The following is an 18,224-nucleotide window of genomic DNA, read 5'->3' on the forward strand; positions in this document are numbered from 1 at the left end:
ACAGAGAAGATTTATGAGGATGTTGCCAGGGCTGGAGAATTTTAGCTATGTGGAAAGGTTGGGATTGTTTTCTTTGGAACAAAGGAGGCTGAGGGGAGATTTAATTAAGGTGTATAAAATTACGAGGGGCCTAGATAGAGAGGACCTATTTCCCTTAGCAGAGTGGTCAGTGACCAGGGGGCATAGATTTAAAGTAATTGGTAGAAGGATTAGAGGAGAGCTGAGGAGAAATCGTTTCACCCAGAGGGTGGTGGGGGTTTGGAACTCACTACCTGAAAGGGTGGTAGAGGCAGAAACCCTCAACCCATTTAAAAAGTACTTGGATGTGCAGTTGAAGTGTGGTAACGTACAGGGCTCCGGACCAAGTGCTGGCAAGTGGGATTAAGCTGGATAGCTTTTTTTGGCTGGCACAGACACAATGGACCGAATGGCCTCCTTCTGTGCTGTAACTTTCTATGGTTCTATGAACCCTCCGAGATCTCTGCGTTCCTCCAACTCTGGCCTCTTGTGCGTCCCCCACTTCCTTCGCCCCACCATTTGCAGCCGTGCCTTCAGCCACCTAGGCCCTAAGCTCTGGAATTCCCTCCCTTGACACCTCTATCCCTCTCTGCTTTGAGACGCTCCTTAATACCTACCTCTTTGACCAAGCGTTTGGTCACCTGTCCTAACGTCTGCTCATTTGGCTTGATGCCAGTTTTTGTCTGATTATGCTTCTGTTTTACTATGTTAAAGGCGCTATATAAATGCAAGTTGTTGTTGTATGTGTTGCTAGTCTATCAATAACCTCACTACTATTCACTGTAATATCCCGGTGAACATTTAGAAGCACAAGCCCAACTAATCGGTTTTCACTGGTCGAATTGTGGAACTGATTAGCTCTGGATCCGTTTTTTAAAAAAAAAATTGACATTTTGTGAGGGTGTTTGACCCTCCTGAATCCCCCTCACCCCCAGCCTGCTTATACCACCGCTGGCACATAAAAGTGCGAGCTTTCCTTTTATCTTGTACTGCTAGTAGTCACCGGGGTCAAGTTTGTGAGGCGTCAGCCCTTATTAGAGTTGTTCCTGGCTGCACTTTGTTCTGCCACGTATAGGGAAAATGAAACCCAACACCTGTAAAATGGGGGAGTGGCAAGGAGGAGGAGCTTTGAGTACTGTGATGCATCTGCTATCGTCATGGTCCAATGGCTTATCAACACCTACAGCTTTCAGTAGTGTGAGGCTGTCTTTTTGTGCAGTGTTCCGTTTTTGGTGGCCCCCTCACAGGAGTGTGATCATCAGTCGAGTGCGAGCCTGTTACTTCTGCTATTGTGCCTTGTGTGGTAGTACGTGCAATTCTAGCCGCTGCAACTTAAGGGAGCCTGCCAGGCCCCGGAGGCAGTACAGACAAGATCAACGAGGCTGATCCACTCACCCAGTGTCACATGGAAGAGCCGTGAAGAACCTGTTAAACTAGTGCTTTTCAGCCTCGAAAGGAAACACCTCGGAGGGGCGTTGTGGAGGTATATAACATATTTAACCAGGGGGAGAAAGTTATCCCGGGTCAGTATTATGGGATACACCAGGGCAACAGGATAGGAAGGCACAGGTTGAGGGTTGTGAAGAGCAAGTTTAGAACAGATGTCAAGATGTGTTTCTTTACACAGAGGGGGTGAACAGCTGGAATGACTTGGGGGAGTCCAGAACAAGAGGGCATAAACACTAAAGTTAGAACTAGGGTGTTCAGGGGTGATGTCAGGAAGCAGTTCTTCACACAAAGGGGAGTGGAGATCTGGAACTTTTTCTCTCTTTCCCCCCCCCCCCCCCCCATAAAGCTGCTGAGACTGGGGGTCAATTGAATGTTTCAAAACTGAGATTGATAGATTTTTGTTCAGCAAGGGTATTGAGGGATATGGAACCAAGGCGGGTAGATGGAATGAAGACACAGATCAGCCATGATCTAATTGAATGGCGGAATAGGCTCGAGGGGCTGAATGGCCTCCTCCTGAACTATGTTCCTGGCATCTACCGACCCGCAAAAATTTGATACCGAGCCACATCAGGGTCAGGTGACCAAAAGCTTGGTCAAAGAGGTAGGTTTTAAGGAGCACCTTAAAGGAGGAGAGAGATGTTGAGGGACCTACCTCTTTGACCAAGTTTTTGGTCACCTGTCCTAATCTCCTTTTATGTGGCTAGGTGTTAAATTTTGTTTGATGACGTTCCTGTGAAGCGCCTTGGGATGTTTTACTACGTTGAAGGTGCTATATAAATGCAGGTTGTTATATCTGCACCCAGTGTACCTTGGAATAAGATTTGTGGTTATAAATGGTTCTTTAGTGTACAATATCTGCCAGCTTAAGGAAAGGGACTGGAAGCACTTGCTCTCCAAATGTGCAACTGGGTCAGATGTGAGTTTTCCCATTGGCACTAGGGTCTCGGACATCAGGTGCAAATATGAATGTGGAGCTACAGCATAACCAAGGCTTTAGACCTTGTTAATTCAGACATGGGCTATGGGAAAATTAGGGCCTTAGGTCTGAAAGCAGTGATGTTAGACCATAAAATGATGGTGTAACTGGGAGTTTAGGCCTCCAGTCATTGCAGACAAAGACTTTCTGTGTGCAGCCTGAGATCCTCTGCAATTAGATCTCTCTGGAACACCAACTTGCACTTATACATAGAAAAACATCCAAGACTCTTCACAGAGGTGAGATAAGAGTGGGCACCGGGCCTTTGAGGGAGGATTAGGACAGGTGGCCGAAGGCTTGGTTTGAGAAATAAACTTTGAGCAGGTTTTTAAAGGGGGGGGAATGGGAGATAGAGGGGTGTAGGGCTTCAGGGAGAGAGAAATATAGAGAGAGAACTTGCATTTATATAGCCCCCTTTACAGCCTCAGGACATCCCAAAGCGCTTTACAGCCAATTAGTACTTTTGAAGTGTAGACATTGTAGATAACATAGCAGCCAATTTGCACAGAGCAAGATCCCAGAAAAAGCAATGAGATAATGACCAGATAATCTGTTTTAATAATGTTGGTTGAGGGATAAATATTGGCCAGGGCGCTGGGGAGAACTCCCCAGCTCTTCTTCGAAATAGTGCTGTGCGATCTTTCACTTCCACCTGAGAGGGCAAACGGGGCCTCTGTTTAACGTCTCATCCGAAAGACTGCACCTCCGGCAGTGCAGCACTCCCTCAGTACTGCAGTCAGCCTAGATTTTGTGCTCAAGTCGCTGGAGTGGGACTTGAGTGTGAGTGTGTCATGTCTTTGAGATATGATGTTAAATATATCAGTCTAATAACTCTTTGAAGAAGAGCAGGAAGTTCTTTTGGTGTCAACACAACCAAAAAAAAAACCAGGTTAAATAGTAATTTATCTTGTTTGCTTTTAGCAGGACCTTGCTCTGCACAAAAATTTGTTGCTCTGTTTGTTTACCATAACAGCAAGGTCCCACAAACAGCACTGTGATAAATGGCAGATAATCGTTCTTTTTAGTTAATGTTGGTTGAGAATAAATATTGGCCAGGACACCGGGGAGAACGCCCCTGCTCTTCTTTGAATAATGCCGTGGGAGCTTTTACATCCACCCAAGAGAGCAGACGGGGCCTCGGTTTAATGGCGCCTCCAAGATTGCAGCGTTCCATCAGCACTGCACTGGAGTGTCAGCCTAGGTTATGTGCTCTCTGGAGTGGGCCTTGAACCTACAACCTTTGAACTCTGAGGTGAGATTGGGTAAAACACCTAGGTGTGAGCAAATGGAGGTTCATTGGTCGTCTCAAACCTGGCAGCAGCAATGGGGCCCCCAGTGTGTGATTTCTTAGGGGTAAGTCAAACAGTGAACTGAGCTTAGGTTTGATATGGGTTTAACTCTTCCCAGTCTGCTGTGGTCGGTAACCAGAGGACACAGATTTCAGATAATTGGCAAAAGAACCAGAGGGGAGGTGAGTTTTTTTTTTACACAGCGAGTTGTTATGATCTGGAGTGCGCTGCCTGAAAAGGCAGTGGAAGCAGATTCAATAGTAATTTTCAATTGGATATTTACTTGGAAAGGAAAAATTTGCAGGGCTAGAGGGAAAGAGCAGGGGAGTGGGACTGATTGGTTACTCTTTCAGAGAGCTGGCACAGGCACAACGGGCTGAATGGCCTCCTTCTGTGCTGTATGATTCTATCCTGTATTATTTCTTCATGACGATTGGCCTTCAGATCTTCTTTCCCATCCGCGTTTTCTCCCCTCCTCTTCTCCGGCTGGTGCTGAAGGGGCATCGATACCAGCTGGTAGCTCGCCAAGCATCATCTGATTCTGTGCTCACTCAGCATCAACACCTGCACGGAGGTCACCAGCTCGTGATTTGGAAGCAGGAGCCCGAGCTGATTCTCTCGCTGTTTTGTTTTTGTTTTTGTTTTTCTTTTCTCCCTTTCAAACCCAGGCTGATTTTAAAAACACTACTCATTCCACTGCCCTGGCTGAAAGCAGCAAACTCAGCAGAGGCCTCCCTGGCTCAGAGCCACACCAAACACTAGACTTCACTCTTATACACAAAAACGCTGAGGGGGGGGGAAAAGGGGCCTGTAAGTCTTCAACTTTCCAAAATAATGCTTGTTCATTCTTGCCCGGTGCGTCACTCAAAATGGCAGTTTTGGCACTTGCCTGCAGCAAAAGGCTTTATTGTAATGTCATTTAGATAGGACACCTGATCGGACGTAATAAAAAGAAATCCTTGCGTTTATATAGCGTCTTTCACAACATCAGGACGTCCCAAAGCGCTTTACAGCCAGTGAAGTACTTTTGAAATGTAGGCACTATTGTAATGTAGGAAATGCAGCAGCCAGTTTGCACACAGCAAGATCCCACAAACAGCAATGTGATAATGACTAGATAATCTGTTTTAGGTGTTGGTTGAGGGATAAATATTGGCCAGGACACCGGGAGAACTCCCCTGCTTCTCCGAATATATTGCTGTAGGATCTTTTAGGTCCACCTGAAAGGGCAGGCGGGGCCTTGGTTTAACATCTCATTCGAAAGATGGCACCTCCGACAGCACAGCACTCCCTCAGTACTGTACTGGATTATGTGCTCACACCTCTGGGGTGGGACTTGAACTCTCAATCTTCTGACTCAGAGGCGAGTGTGCTACCCACTGCACCACGGCTAACACCGCAAGTTAGTTACTCACTGTAAGAGAGTAGTGAATAAGGGAGTAGTCAGTGATGACATGTATTTCAAAATTAAAATAGGAACACCACAATGATTTATAGTAGTTAAAGGCTGCTTAATTTATGTAATTTGTTTTTAAATATATTGCAGATAAAAGTACAGATAACTTCTAATAAACGTTCAGTCAGTTCCTAAAATATCTGTCCACTCAATCAAATGTGTTGTTAGCCAGTCTTTGTCTTGATCAGCTTGTAGTGGCCTGGGCAAGGAATCAAACTGAAACTGGCACAGTTGTTATGAAATGCATTTCCACTGGTTCTAGCTGGAGGAATCGTGGTGTTTGGGAGTTCACACAAGACTGTCACCAGGCTTAACATAAAAACATAAGAAATAGGAGCAGGAGTAGGCCATTCGGCCCCTCGAGCCTGCTCCGCCATTCAACAAGACCATGGCTAGTCTTCGACTTCAACTCCACTTTCCCCCTTGATTCCCCTAGAGTCCAAAAAAATCGATCGATCTCAGCCTTGAATGTACTCAATGACTCAGCATCCACAGCCCTCTGGGGTAGAGAATTCCATAGATTCACAACCCTCTGAGTGAAGAAATTCCTCCTCACCTCAGGCTTAAATGGCCAACCCCTCATCCTGAGACTGTCCACCCCCCCTCCCCCCACTAGTTCTCGACTCTTCAGCCAGGGGAAACAACCTCTCAGCATCTAACCTGTCAAGCCCCCTCAGAATCTTGTATGTTTCAATGAGATCACCTCTCATTCTTCTAACCTCCAGCGAGTATAGGCCCACTCGACTCAATCTCTCCTCATAGGACAACCCTCTCATCCCAGAGAGTTAAATCCAGAGAGCGGGCAGCATTCTAACCCAGAGAGTGGTTAGAATGTGGAACTCACCACCACAAGGAGTAGCTGAAGCGAGACAAACACATGAAGGAGAAAGGAATAGAAGAATATGTTGGGGTTAGAAGATGGGTAGGAGAAGGCTCGTGTGGAGCATAAACAACAGCATAGGCCAGTTGGGCCGAATGGCCTGTTTCTGTGCTGTAAACTCTACGTCTTCTGTGTAACCTAGTGAATCATTACTACTTTCGGTTACACTGCTCCTCGCCCATCGTGCCGGGTCTGTGGTCTTCTGCATATATTTCCTCTCAGATTTCCTTTTGTGGTAATGTCACCCTGTACAACCTTAGTATCGCTGTTTAGTTATGGACGTCATTATTACCACTTCCCAGAAGCTGCTCAATAACTCAGCCCCCTGGCAGATCCCAGCTCCTCGTAACTATGCGGTGTATCGTTGAACTTAGCGGTCGCCCAGACTGACGTCGAACTGCGGTAATACCTGCTAACGGGATCATTCATTTCAATTCCACCTTGCCCTTCAATTGTGTCCCCTCTTGGTAGGGTAGATTTCCCCGATGTCGGGTCCCCTCCAGTTTCTCGGGCAAGTGAGCATTCTTCACGCGCGAGCTTGGATAATCAACGTCCACACGTTCCGGTCGTGACCCTGTTTCACTTCACGACTTGAGCCCATGGATACGCCGGATTGTCAAATCAGAGGAAGTGGAGGTCTCGGAGATCTCTGCGCTCCTCCAATTCTGGCCTCTTGACCATCCCCGATTTCCTTCGCTCCACCATTGGTGGCCGTACCTTCAGCTGCCTAGGCCCTAAGCTCTCCGCCTCTCTACGCCTCTCTCCTCCTTTTAAGATGTTGCTTAAAACCTACCTGTCCTAATATCTCCTTATGTGGCTCGCTGTCAAATTTTGTCTGCTGACGCTCCTATGAAGTGCCTTGGGATGTTTTACTACGTTAAAGTTGCTATATAAATGCAAGTTATTGGTTCGCTGACAAATCCATTATTTGCCCTTGGGTAGTTCGGATGATAAGTGAGGCTCCAGCCACACAGACCTGCAATGTCCAAGATGTCAGCCGCGGCTCAGTGGTGGTGCACTTGCCTCTGAGTCAGATGGTCGTGGGTTCAAGTCTCAATCCGGAGACTTGAGCGCATAACCTATGCTGACACTGCCCGGTGCAGTACTGAGGGAGTGCTGCACTGTCGGAGGTGTCGCCTTTCGGATGAGACGTTAAACCAAGGCCCTGTTTGCCCCCTCGGGTGCAGGTAAAAGATCCCATGGCACTATTTCGAAGAAGAGCACAGGAGTTCTCCCCGACGTCCTGGACAATATTTATCCCTAAAACAGATTATCTGGTCATTATCACATTGCTGTTTGTGGGATCTTGCTGTGCGCAAATTGGCTGCCGCGTTTCCTACATTACAACAGTGACTACATTTCAAAAGTATTTCATTGGCTGTTAAGTGCTTTGCGATGTCCTGAGGTCACGAAAGGCCCTATATAAATGCAAGTCTTTCTATCTTTCTTTCAATTCCCCCATCTGTGCTGAATTAGCAGATGCTGGCCAGGGTTGCTGTAGAAGCACAACAACTGACTCAGGTTAAGGAATGCCAAGATTCCTGATCCTGACCGCTGTCCAGCAGCCCCTGCGAGCAGTGCGTTTGTGAGGATGGTGGAATGGAGATGGGATGAGGCTTGGTTGCGACCTGCTTTGCAGTCAGGTCGCCTGCCGGCAATCAGCGTTAACGTTCAAGGGTGAATGATAGGCAGGGGAGGAGAAAGAGTGAGCTGCCCGACAATCGCCTGGGGTGAGTCCGCTCTCGTAACTCGGCTGCTCTTCAAGGGGTCGGTCAGTTTCGGCCTCTTGTGGGGTCAGTTTCGGCCTCTTGCGGGGTCAACAGCTCTGCACACGACTAATCCCAGTAAGTGAAAGGGATCAAGAGCTGCCGCCCGGCTGTGGTTGGGACTTTGTTTTGTTTTGAACTTTGTGGGATTGAGGACGCTATCGAATGTTGAACTTGGCAAGCCTCGCTCAACAATCACATGCTCCATTCACTGTGCTTAAAAAGCGGCCAACTTCTTTATTGCACAGTCTGTGTAATATTATAGTCGATGTTTCAAATCTCAGGCATGGGGTACAGTCTACATCGTGCGTTCTGAAGTGGCCCGGTCGTTTTCTTAGTCGTCGAGCCCCATTCTTCAAAAAGTCTTGTGCAGAAGAGAAAGCTGCACAGCTCGTCGAATGCACAGTCCTTGTGGTTTCAATGAACTCCGTGTTACAGAGTACAATCTATGGATTTAAATCGGCCTTCCAGCTTTTTACCAGTCAGTATGATGAAAAATAAATATCAGCCATGGCTCGGTGGGTAGCGCACTCGCCTCTGAGTCAGAAGGTCATGGGTTCAAGTCCCACTCCAGGGACTTGAGCCCGTAATCCAGGCTGACACTCCCAGTGAGAGAGTGCTGCACTGTCGGAGGTGCTGTCTTTCGGATGAGATGTTAAACCGAGGCCCCATCTGCCCTCTCTCGTGGATGTAATTGATCCCATGGCACTATTTCGAAGAAGAGCAGGGGAGTTCTCCCAGGTATCCTGGCCTAACATTTATCCCTCAACCAACACCTAAAAACAAATTATCTGGGGAGTATCACATTGTGGGACCTGGCTGTTTGCAAATTGTTTGCCAAGTTTCTTTGGTTTTGTTTAATAATGCTCCCATGAAGTGCCTTGGAACGTTTTACTATGTTAAAGGAGCAAGTTGTTGTTATGAGGAAAATTAAAACAATTTTTTGTTTCTTATTTTACAGAGCCGGAAAGACAGGGAGAGGCCAAAGCAGAAACTCAAGAAAGCCGCAGAATCCTTGGACACTGTTGTTAACGCGGTCACTGTAACTACAGAAAAGGTAAGTGAACATTGATGTTACAAAGCAAACGGCTGCAAGGCCCTTATAACTCAGACTCACCCAAATGAGGAAATGCAGGTGCCTTAATCATCAGTGCAGTGCTTCTCCGTTTACTGCTTTCACCTTTTTTGCTTTTGTACAACACCTGGTGCTCAGACATCTGAGGAATTGTCAGTCAGCAGTTCTGTCCCCTGAATCATAGGACGACTGAAATTTCAGCATAGAAGGAGGCCATTTGGCTGGCAACGCCTGTGCTGGGTCTGGATCGACATCAAACTTTCGATTCTTCTCACTTTGCCTGGCTCTTTCCCTTTTAGTATTTTTCTTCTTCAGTTGCTTATCTATTTCACTGGTAAATATTGTGACTGACTCTGCCCCTTGTGGTAACACACTCCGTACATGAAAATATTTTTTAAAATCTCTCTGTCAAAGCTGGTGCCCTGGTGTCCCGGTATCCCGGTGCCTGCTGGTGCCCCGGTATCCCGGTGCCTGCTGGTGCCCTGGTGTCCCGGTATCCCGGTGCCTGCTGGTGCCCTGGTGTCCCGGTATCCCGGTGCCTGCTGGTGCCCTGGTGTGCCAGTGTCCTGGCGCCCCGGTGTGCAGACGCCACAATCTGCTACTGCTGTACCTTCGGTTTCACTTTCTTTTTGCTAATGTAAAAATGTGTAATCCCTAAAGCCGTCCATCGCTTTATCTTTGTTTAGAAGAATTGTAGTAAATTGTAGTGTTCAAATTTACAGACAAGACAGTCTGGTCAGAATTCCTAAGATGGTGTCGAGTCTAACACGAGATCTCGGGGTTCTAATACAATGGACCATCTGTACAAAACCGTCCTTAGGAGTAATATGAAATCGTGTTTTATACCGTTTGTCCAGTAAATTATTTTCTGTCCGGTATGTTGTATTGGAGAGTGCCGTAATGAAGGAATAGCAGACGCTGCTTGTAAGAATGCTTTTGCAGCTGTTACATGGTGGAGTGTGTGAACGGAATGAGATTTAATCTAAATATTAACACCACTAAGAGGGGATGGTCCAGCCTGTGCGGAGTAAAGAAGCTGCACTAATATCTCTGTCCTGGGGTTCCCACTGATGGCTCAGTGGGTAAATGCACCAGCTGAGGTGGCACTGAGCCACGTAGACCAGGAAGTTCAAAGTTCAAACCCTGGTCTGTGCTTGGTTATCTGGGTGTGAGGAGGAGCCTTGTGCTAAGCAGGGTGCAGAGGAGATTTACTGGAATGGTACCAGGGATGAAAAACTTCAGTTACATGGAAAGACTAGAGAATCTGGGGTTGTCCTCCTTAGAGCAGAGAAGGCTAAGGGGCGATTTGATCGAGGTGTTCAAAACCATAAAGGGTTTTGATAGAGTAAATAAGGAGAAACTGTTTCCAGTGGCAGAAGGGTCGGTAACCAGAGGACACAGATTTAAGGTAATTGGCAAAAGAACCCGAGGCGAGATGAGGAAAGATTTTTTTTAAGCATCGAGTTGTTACGACCTGAAAGGGCGATGGAAGCAGGTTCAATAATAACTTTCAAAAGGGAATTGGATAAATACTTGAAGTGGAAAAATTTGCAGGGCTACGGGGAAAGAGGAGGGGAGTGGGACTAATTAGATAGCTCTTTCAAAGAGCCAGCACGATGGGCCAAATGGCCACCTTGTGTGCTGTGTCAGCCTATGATTCTATGATGGGCTGAGGGGTGACCTGATAGAGGTCTTCAAGATTATGAAAGGGTTTCATAGGATAGATATTTAGAAGATGTTTCCACTTGTGGGGAGGGAGTCCAAAACTAGGGGTCATTACTATAAGATAGTCACTAATAAATCCAATGGGGAATTCAGGAGAAACTTCCTTACCCAGAGAGTGGTCAGTATGTGGAGCTCGCTACCACAAGAAATAGTTGATGCGAATAGCATGGATGCATTTAAGGGGAAGCTGGATAAGTACATGAGGGAGAAAGGAATAGAAGGATATGCAGATAGGGTTAGATGACAAGGGTGGGAGGAGGCTCGTGTGGAGCATAAACACCAGCATGGACCAGTTGGGCCGAATGGCAGTTTTTGTGCTGTACAGTCTATGCTGTAAGTAATATCTATCTTTACTAGCTGATAGGACTGTCGATTTTGTTAATTTTAAATCTATTGGGTAAATTAATTGAAACCTGCCCTCCCAGCAGGGAGCTGCGATTCGAAGACAAGGCTAAAACTCTTAACAATTCTCAGAATTGCTATCTCTTCGAGTGCAGTTGGGAGCATGCGATTGGTCAATTTACCCTTGTACCTTTTATGTCCCAATGCCTGAAAGGGCGGTGGAGACGGATTTGACCTTAACTTTCAAGAAGGGTATTGGATAAATACTTGGGGAAATATTTACAGGGCATTTGGGGAAAGAGTAGGGGAGTAGGACTAATTGGATAGCTCTTTCAAAGAGCAGGCACGATAGGCCAAATGGCCTCCTTCTGTGCTGTATGATTCTGTATAAAATTGATCCACAAACATCACAGAATAAATAACTGTCAGAAGGATAAACATGGGTATACAGTAGAGTATGTAATTATAAAGGGTCTGTAGTTTTTATAGAGCAGTTCATTTACGGCACTTTCCTGCAACAGCTTTTTCTCATCAGCTACTTATCTGTTTGACAAGATACGTTTTAATCTTTCTGTTATAAATCAAAACTTCCTTATTTAAACTTTTTTTAAAAATTCCTCTCCTGGAATTTAAAAGTGCCTCTGGAGCATTGCACATCTGTTCTGTTTCATGACTCCAGCTGTTTCTCTGCCCTGCATGCCACTTCTCCGACTAACGGGAAGTTTCTGAGCTTTGCATCTCCCCCCTTTTATATCTAACTAATAACTGTCAAGACACGTACAAGTGCTAACAGCAGCCGCGGCTACGTGTCGGGGACCTTTGAGAGGTTTGGATGAAACCCCAGCTCCCTTTACCAATAAACATTTCCAGGGAGCATCTGCGCCGCACGTGAGCGGGAAAGAGACGGCAGAGGTCACCAGGTCGGAGGTCAAAGGGAAGAAGGCTCCCGGTCATGGCTCCGGCCAGAGGGGACGAAAGCCAGGCGGCGGGAAGAGTGCGGCCAGCATTTCGACTGTATCGTCAGCCAGTCCATTTCAGCAAGGTACTGTCTATGAACGGTGATCGGGTTGTTTAATCTGCGGCTGGGAAGCGCTGACCGTAAATGAAGAGGGCGAGCCCACCCATTGGCTCAGCCAGCAAAACGTCGCGTGTAATTGAGCCACACAAACCCAAAGGCTCCAGGTTTGATTTCCAGCCTGTGCTGAGTTCCTCTTTAAAATTCATCCTTGGGATGTGGGTGTTGCTGGCAAGGCCTGGCATTTATTGCCCCTTCCCTAGATGCCCTGGTTGCAGCAACATGTTTGGTACAATTGTGTGGCTTGCCAGGGCAGTTAACAACAACAACTTGCATTTATATAGCGCCTTTAACATAGCAAAACGTCCCAAGACGTAAGAGTCAACCATGTTGCTGTGGGACTGGAATCCTATATAGGCCCAGACCGGGTAAGGACGGCAGGTTTCCTTCCCTGAAACTAAAGGACATCAGTGAATCTGCTGGGTTTTTACGACAGTTCGACAGCTTCAAGGTCACTTTTTATTGATACCAGCTTTTTATAGTCAGATTAATTTTTTTTAAAAACTGAATTCAAATTCTCAAACTTCCATGGTGGGGTTTGAATTTGTGTCCTCTGGATTATTGGTCTAGGCCTCTGGGTTACTAGCCTAGTAAGATAACCACTGCACTAGTTAGCTGATCTCAGCCAGGGCAGCACTTGTGGTCCTGTGCTTGGTCTCAGTGCCCCTGGATTAGAGTGGGGGGGTGGGGGGAAGAGAAGTATCAGCCTGGACTCCCCCTGCCCCCCTCCCTCCTGATCGCTATCCAGTTACCAGTGCTCGAAAGTGTGCATATCAAGGACGGACAGGATCAGGGCCTGGCTGTGATCTCTTCCCAGGTTGAATAGCGGTGCTAACACTCTCTCTTTGGACCCACTTACGGAGACTTGACCCCTAGGCCTAGGTGCCTGTGGAACTGTAGCCCAATAGGAGTGAGTGGCTTCAAGAGGAGGGGGAAAAAAGGAGCAAAGAAAAATGACATGGGGAGCATTGGGATTGATCACAAATAAGGATGGTACACAGGGTGAAGCAGCAAAACATCGAGGGGGTTATGAGAATAGATGTAAACCATCAGTTAAACTCAGATGAGATACGTCCTTGGAACAACAACAACAACTTGCATTTATATAGCTCCTTTAACGTAGTAAAACGTCCCAAGGCGCTTCACAGGAGTGTTATCGGACAAAATTTGACACCGAGCCAATATCATGAGATATAAGGAGAGGAGACGAGGTAGGTTTTAAGGAGCATCTTAAAGGAGGAGAGAGAGAAAGAGGGACGGAGAGGTATCAGGAGGGAATTCGAGTTTACTGTAGCCACAGAACAGACTGTAACCAGTCATATTCTGTGTGCTGCAGTAATGTTAATCCCATTTTCAGTGGGCTTTGTTTTGCCAGTGGCAGGGGTTGTGCTGGAGAGGGACGGACAGTCGCTGCCATGATTTAACCCCATTATTTGACTGGTAGATAAAAAGGTTATTAGTTCACCCCACAGTCCGTGTGTGTTACAAGGCAATAATCTGATCGAGAAAATCCTGAAACCCATCTTGCCGATCCCGAGAGGAGACCACAGATTTCAGGTTGTCCATGTTTAGGGTATAATGTCCGTCTCAGTGACTGCGAGGTTACATCTCCGTTTCTGGGCCGGTAAGGTCCCGGGTTCAGTCACTGGTCTTTGTTGAGTTAGCCAGTCCGAGTCAGGGCAGCTGTACGGTCACTACAATGGACCTCAACGTCCTTGGGTTAGGGAGGGGAAGGTTAGCCAATGTCTCCCAATCCCAGGTGTAGTCTGTGATGGAAGGTGCATGTACATGGGCACTGGGTGAGGCCTGGTTCAGCTGTGAAGCACCCCACAGTTGAATAGCCTACACGACTCATTGCCAAGGCTCACAAATAAATAAGGGAGTCCACTGAGGGTGTTGATGTGCTCAGAAGAGGAAGGGTCCAAAAGTATAAAAGTCGTGGCATGGTTTTGTTTGAGTAGCTATGTTGGCTTTGGATGTGAGCAGTGTTGACTGTCAGTAGTGCGAAGAGCTGCCAGCACTAGTTTTAACCAAGTTATAAATCACTAAACGTTTGTCAATAAACGATTCGTGGCTGCAGAAATGAATACAGAATTGTTATTAGCAGACCCAGTTTCACCGGCAGTAGACTCGCAGATTGAGAGGTGTACAGAAAACTGATTTAACAGCGTAGAGACCAGGAGCCATTTCATGGACACTGGCCTCTCAGATTCCAAATTAAAATTAAAAAAAAAAACACCCTAAATCTTGCTGTAAATGACCCAGATCTGGGCTTCACTCCTGACCCATGCCAGCAGCAGACATATGCACCAACAACACTTTCTTCTCTACCTCCCCCCTCAACACGCGCGCACAGACACGCGCGCACAGACACGCACACGCCTGATTTGAAAACCACAGTGGCTCGACAGGAAGCTCTGAACAATCTATGAAAGAACGTCTTCAAACCCTTGCACAAAGTAGAGATACTAAGATAAGTCGTCTGGGAGATCAGCAACGTGATGTGCTGCGTACACAGGATGTGATGTACCATCACGCACTGTAGCCGTGGAACTTTTTCAAACTTGAGCTAATTTTCTTTGCTCCAGTTTTCTCCCCATCTCTCCTGAAGACACTAATTCACGTTCCACACATGGCAGTAGCCGCCCTGGACCACATCCAGGTGGCCATTCTTCGTGTGTGTGATCCCAGGCAACTAATGTTGACTGGCTTTTTGGCTGTACTGGGCATCACAGCCGAGTCCTGCCCTCGCCCAACGTCAACACATGGGCATTTTCCAACAGCGTTGCAATCAATCTGTTGCTGCCCTGGTTGAGATCAGCTAACTCAGTACAGACTGTCGATTGAACCTAGGATGATCCAGTCTGGCTGCTTCAGTCCCACACCACACGGTACATTTACAGACTGAACCATCAAAGCAGCAGGTACTGAATCTGCCAGAGTTGCCTATTCGGGTACCAGTCGCAGAAAATGCATAACCTCACATTCATTGCTGCCCTGTTAGCCAATTGCCGGTAAATGGAGTTAAGGTACAGATCAGTCATGATCTCATTGAATGGCGGAACAGGCTCGTGGGGCTGAATGGCCTCCTCCTGTTCCTATGTTCCATCGTTCCTATGCTTTCAAGACGGGGTAAAATTATTACATAGCGTGTGAGAGAGAGTGAATTCTACCACAGTTCACCCTCCCAAATAACCAGGTAGCCATGAGGTCCAGCCTCATGGCTTTTGAGCTCAGTGCTCAAGGGAGTTTCATTGTTTCTTTAAACACTGTGTAATCTAAATGTTTGGAGATGTCTGTCAGGATTCCGGGCAGTAATCCCATCTCGGGACCCGGACTTTGTGATGTCATCTGAGCCCTTTGATTGGATTATGGCCTTGTAATCCGCTGTCAATCATCCAGTGTCCTCTTTGCAATAAGCACTCTGGCTGAGCTACATGTCTCAGTTGGCAAGAACACTGTTCCAATGTGGAATTGAGCAGGACAGATCTGGGGGAGCCCGGGTTCGCTCCACCGCCTATGCTGAGTTAGCAGACCTTGAACCAGCTGGTCGTAGAGGGTTTATATTTAATTGCAACTCTTCTGGGTGGGGCAATCAAACCGGGTTCCTGCTACTGATTACTATCTAGCAACTGTTGCTGGTAAGTAATCAAACGTGCATGTCTGATCAAGTCCCCTCCCCTGCCCAAAAGTGTTGAGGCATTCCCCCAACAGTCAAATAGCCTGTCGACACTCACTGTCTGGGCTCGCATTTGAAGAATTGCCCTTTGGCTACTTGCTCAGCGAGGTAACGTTTAGAAGAGAAGTGGGGAATCTTTTTCTACTGGGTAGAAAGACACTTGCCTTTTAATTGCTATTTTAGCTCTCCACGCAGGGCTGGAATCCACTCCACTGCTGATCAGCCCCGTCCGTTAACCGTTCCATTGGGAATCCTGTAGATTGACACCTGGACCATCCCGTTCGCTGATCCAGATGTGGTTGAGCTGGGAAAACGTTGCATGGCCAGTGCTACCTGGGTGGCTCTCATCACTTACATCGTAGACAGTTCAAAGGGTCTGTGGCGGTTATGTTACCGGACTAGTAATCCAGAGGCCTGGACTAACAATCCAGAGAACAGGAGTTCAAATCCCACCACGGCAGTTTGAGAAATTGAATCCAGTTTTTCTTTTTAAATCATCAAAATAAAAAGCTGGTATCAGTAAAAAGTGACACAGAAGTTGTCGGATTATCGTAAAAACCCAACTGGTTCACTAATGTGCTTTAGGGAAGGAAAATTACTGCCCTTATCTGCTTTGGCCGATATGTGACTCCTGTCCCACACCAACATAGTTGACTCTTAACTGCCCTCTGAAGTGGCCTAGGGAGCCACTCAGTTGTACTTGGGATGGGCAGTAAATGCTGACCTTGCCAGCGAGGCCAAGAATGAATTTTTTTTTTAAAAAGGAGGAAAATACAACTTAATACAAATATCTGTCGACGGGTGCAGGTTTTGTTTCGTACCTAAAGTATTCCCCCGCCTCTCTCCTCTACTCGCCTTTTTCTTCAACTGCCAAGCATCAGCGCTGAGATCGATTGAAAGAAAGAATGAATTTGTATTTACATTTCGCCTTTCATGTCTTCTGGTCGTCCCAAAGCGCTTCGCAGCTCAGGAATTACTTTTGAAATGTAGTCGCTGTTGTAAAGTAGGCAAATTAGTTGTAACAGGCAGGGAAATGTCTGACAAAAGGAATAAAAAGAGACAATGCGGAAACACTCGGCAAGTCAGGCAGCATCTGTGCAGAAAGAAACAGAGTTAACGTTTCAGGCCGATAACCCTTTCGTCAGCACCATCATCGACCTGAATCGTTAACTATGTTTCTTTCTCCACAGATGCTGCCTGACTTTGCTGAGTATTGCCAGCATTTTCTGTTTTTATTTCAGATTTCCAGCATCCGCAGAATTTTGCGTCTGACAAAAGGAAGTTTGTTTGGGAAACTTTTAAAGGAAGAAAACATGTCGGTATAGCGCTTTATTGAGTCTCTGAAGTGCGGTCACTCTTGTTATGTAGACAAACGTGGTAGTCATTTTGCACATAGCAGAGAGATAGGAACAGGAGGAGGCCATTCAGCCCCTCGAGCCTGTTCCTCCATTCAATTAGATCATGTCTAATCTGCACCTCAACTCCATTTACCTGCCTTTTGCTCCATATCACCTTGACACTCTTACCTAACAAAAATCGGTCGATCTTAGTCTCAAAAGCTCCAATTATCCCAGCGTCCACAGCCTTCTGGGTGAGAGAGGTCCACATTTCTACCACCCTTTGTGTGAAAAAATGCTTCCTGATTTTGCTCCTGAATGGCCGAGCTCTAATTTTGAGATCATGCCCCTTTGTTCGTGATTCCCCACCAGAGGAAATAGTTTCTCCGTATCTATCCGATCGAATCCTCTTATAATTCGAAACACCTCGATCAGATCCCCTCAACCTCCGATACTCTGTTCCTACACTACAAGTGACTACACTTCGGAAAGTACTTCATTGGCTGTGAAAACGCTTCGGGACAGCCTGAAGCTGTGAAAGGCGCTATATAAATGCAAGTTCTTTCTTTTAGTGACCATCTTGTTGCAAAACATTTCTAACATGTTACCTTCTATTTTTTTTTTAAAAAAAGAACAGTGCTGCATCAAAATATAACGGCTGGGGTTTTCTGTCTCAGCCCCTCCCAGCCCGAAAAGCGGAAAATCCTGCCCAATATTTCCAATCAGTCGTCCCTATATGGTTGTCCTGCTAGCCTCAAGCCACGCTTACAGAAAACACACAACAGAACACAGAATCAGCGGGGCAAGGTCTTTTTTTCCATTAGGAAAGTAGCTGTGTCTTATTGTTGCCCTGATAGCCCACGGGGCTTGTTTTGAAACGTAGCCAGATGCTAATATAAACATCTGCATGTGACAGGGTGCTATTTTGATCTGCCTTAAAACCTACCTCTTTGACCGAGCTTTTGGTCACCTGTCCTAATATCTCCTTATGTGGCTCAGTGTCAAATTTTGTTTGATAATCGCTCCTGTGAAGCACCTTGGGATGTTTTACTACATTAAAGGCGCTATAATTGTATTAATGTAAATTGGTGTCGTCGTTGCCTGTGGGTGGGGTAGCAATGCCAGGAACTTAGAGGAAAGGCGCGATGGCAACA

General features: G+C 46.6%; 1 protein-coding gene across 1 annotated transcript in view; it reads left to right on the plus strand.

The window, feature by feature from the left end:
* Positions 1-18,224, plus strand: part of LOC137299846 (protein AF-10-like) — a 123,359-nt gene that overhangs the window by 59,015 nt on the left and 46,120 nt on the right. The window contains 2 exon segments of the mRNA XM_067968778.1: positions 8,799-8,894; positions 11,850-12,021. Coding sequence (XP_067824879.1) covers positions 8,799-8,894; positions 11,850-12,021 — 268 coding nt within the window.

This window comes from Heptranchias perlo, chromosome 30 (assembly GCF_035084215.1).
Source record: "Heptranchias perlo isolate sHepPer1 chromosome 30, sHepPer1.hap1, whole genome shotgun sequence".
Taxonomy (NCBI): domain Eukaryota; kingdom Metazoa; phylum Chordata; class Chondrichthyes; order Hexanchiformes; family Hexanchidae; genus Heptranchias; species Heptranchias perlo.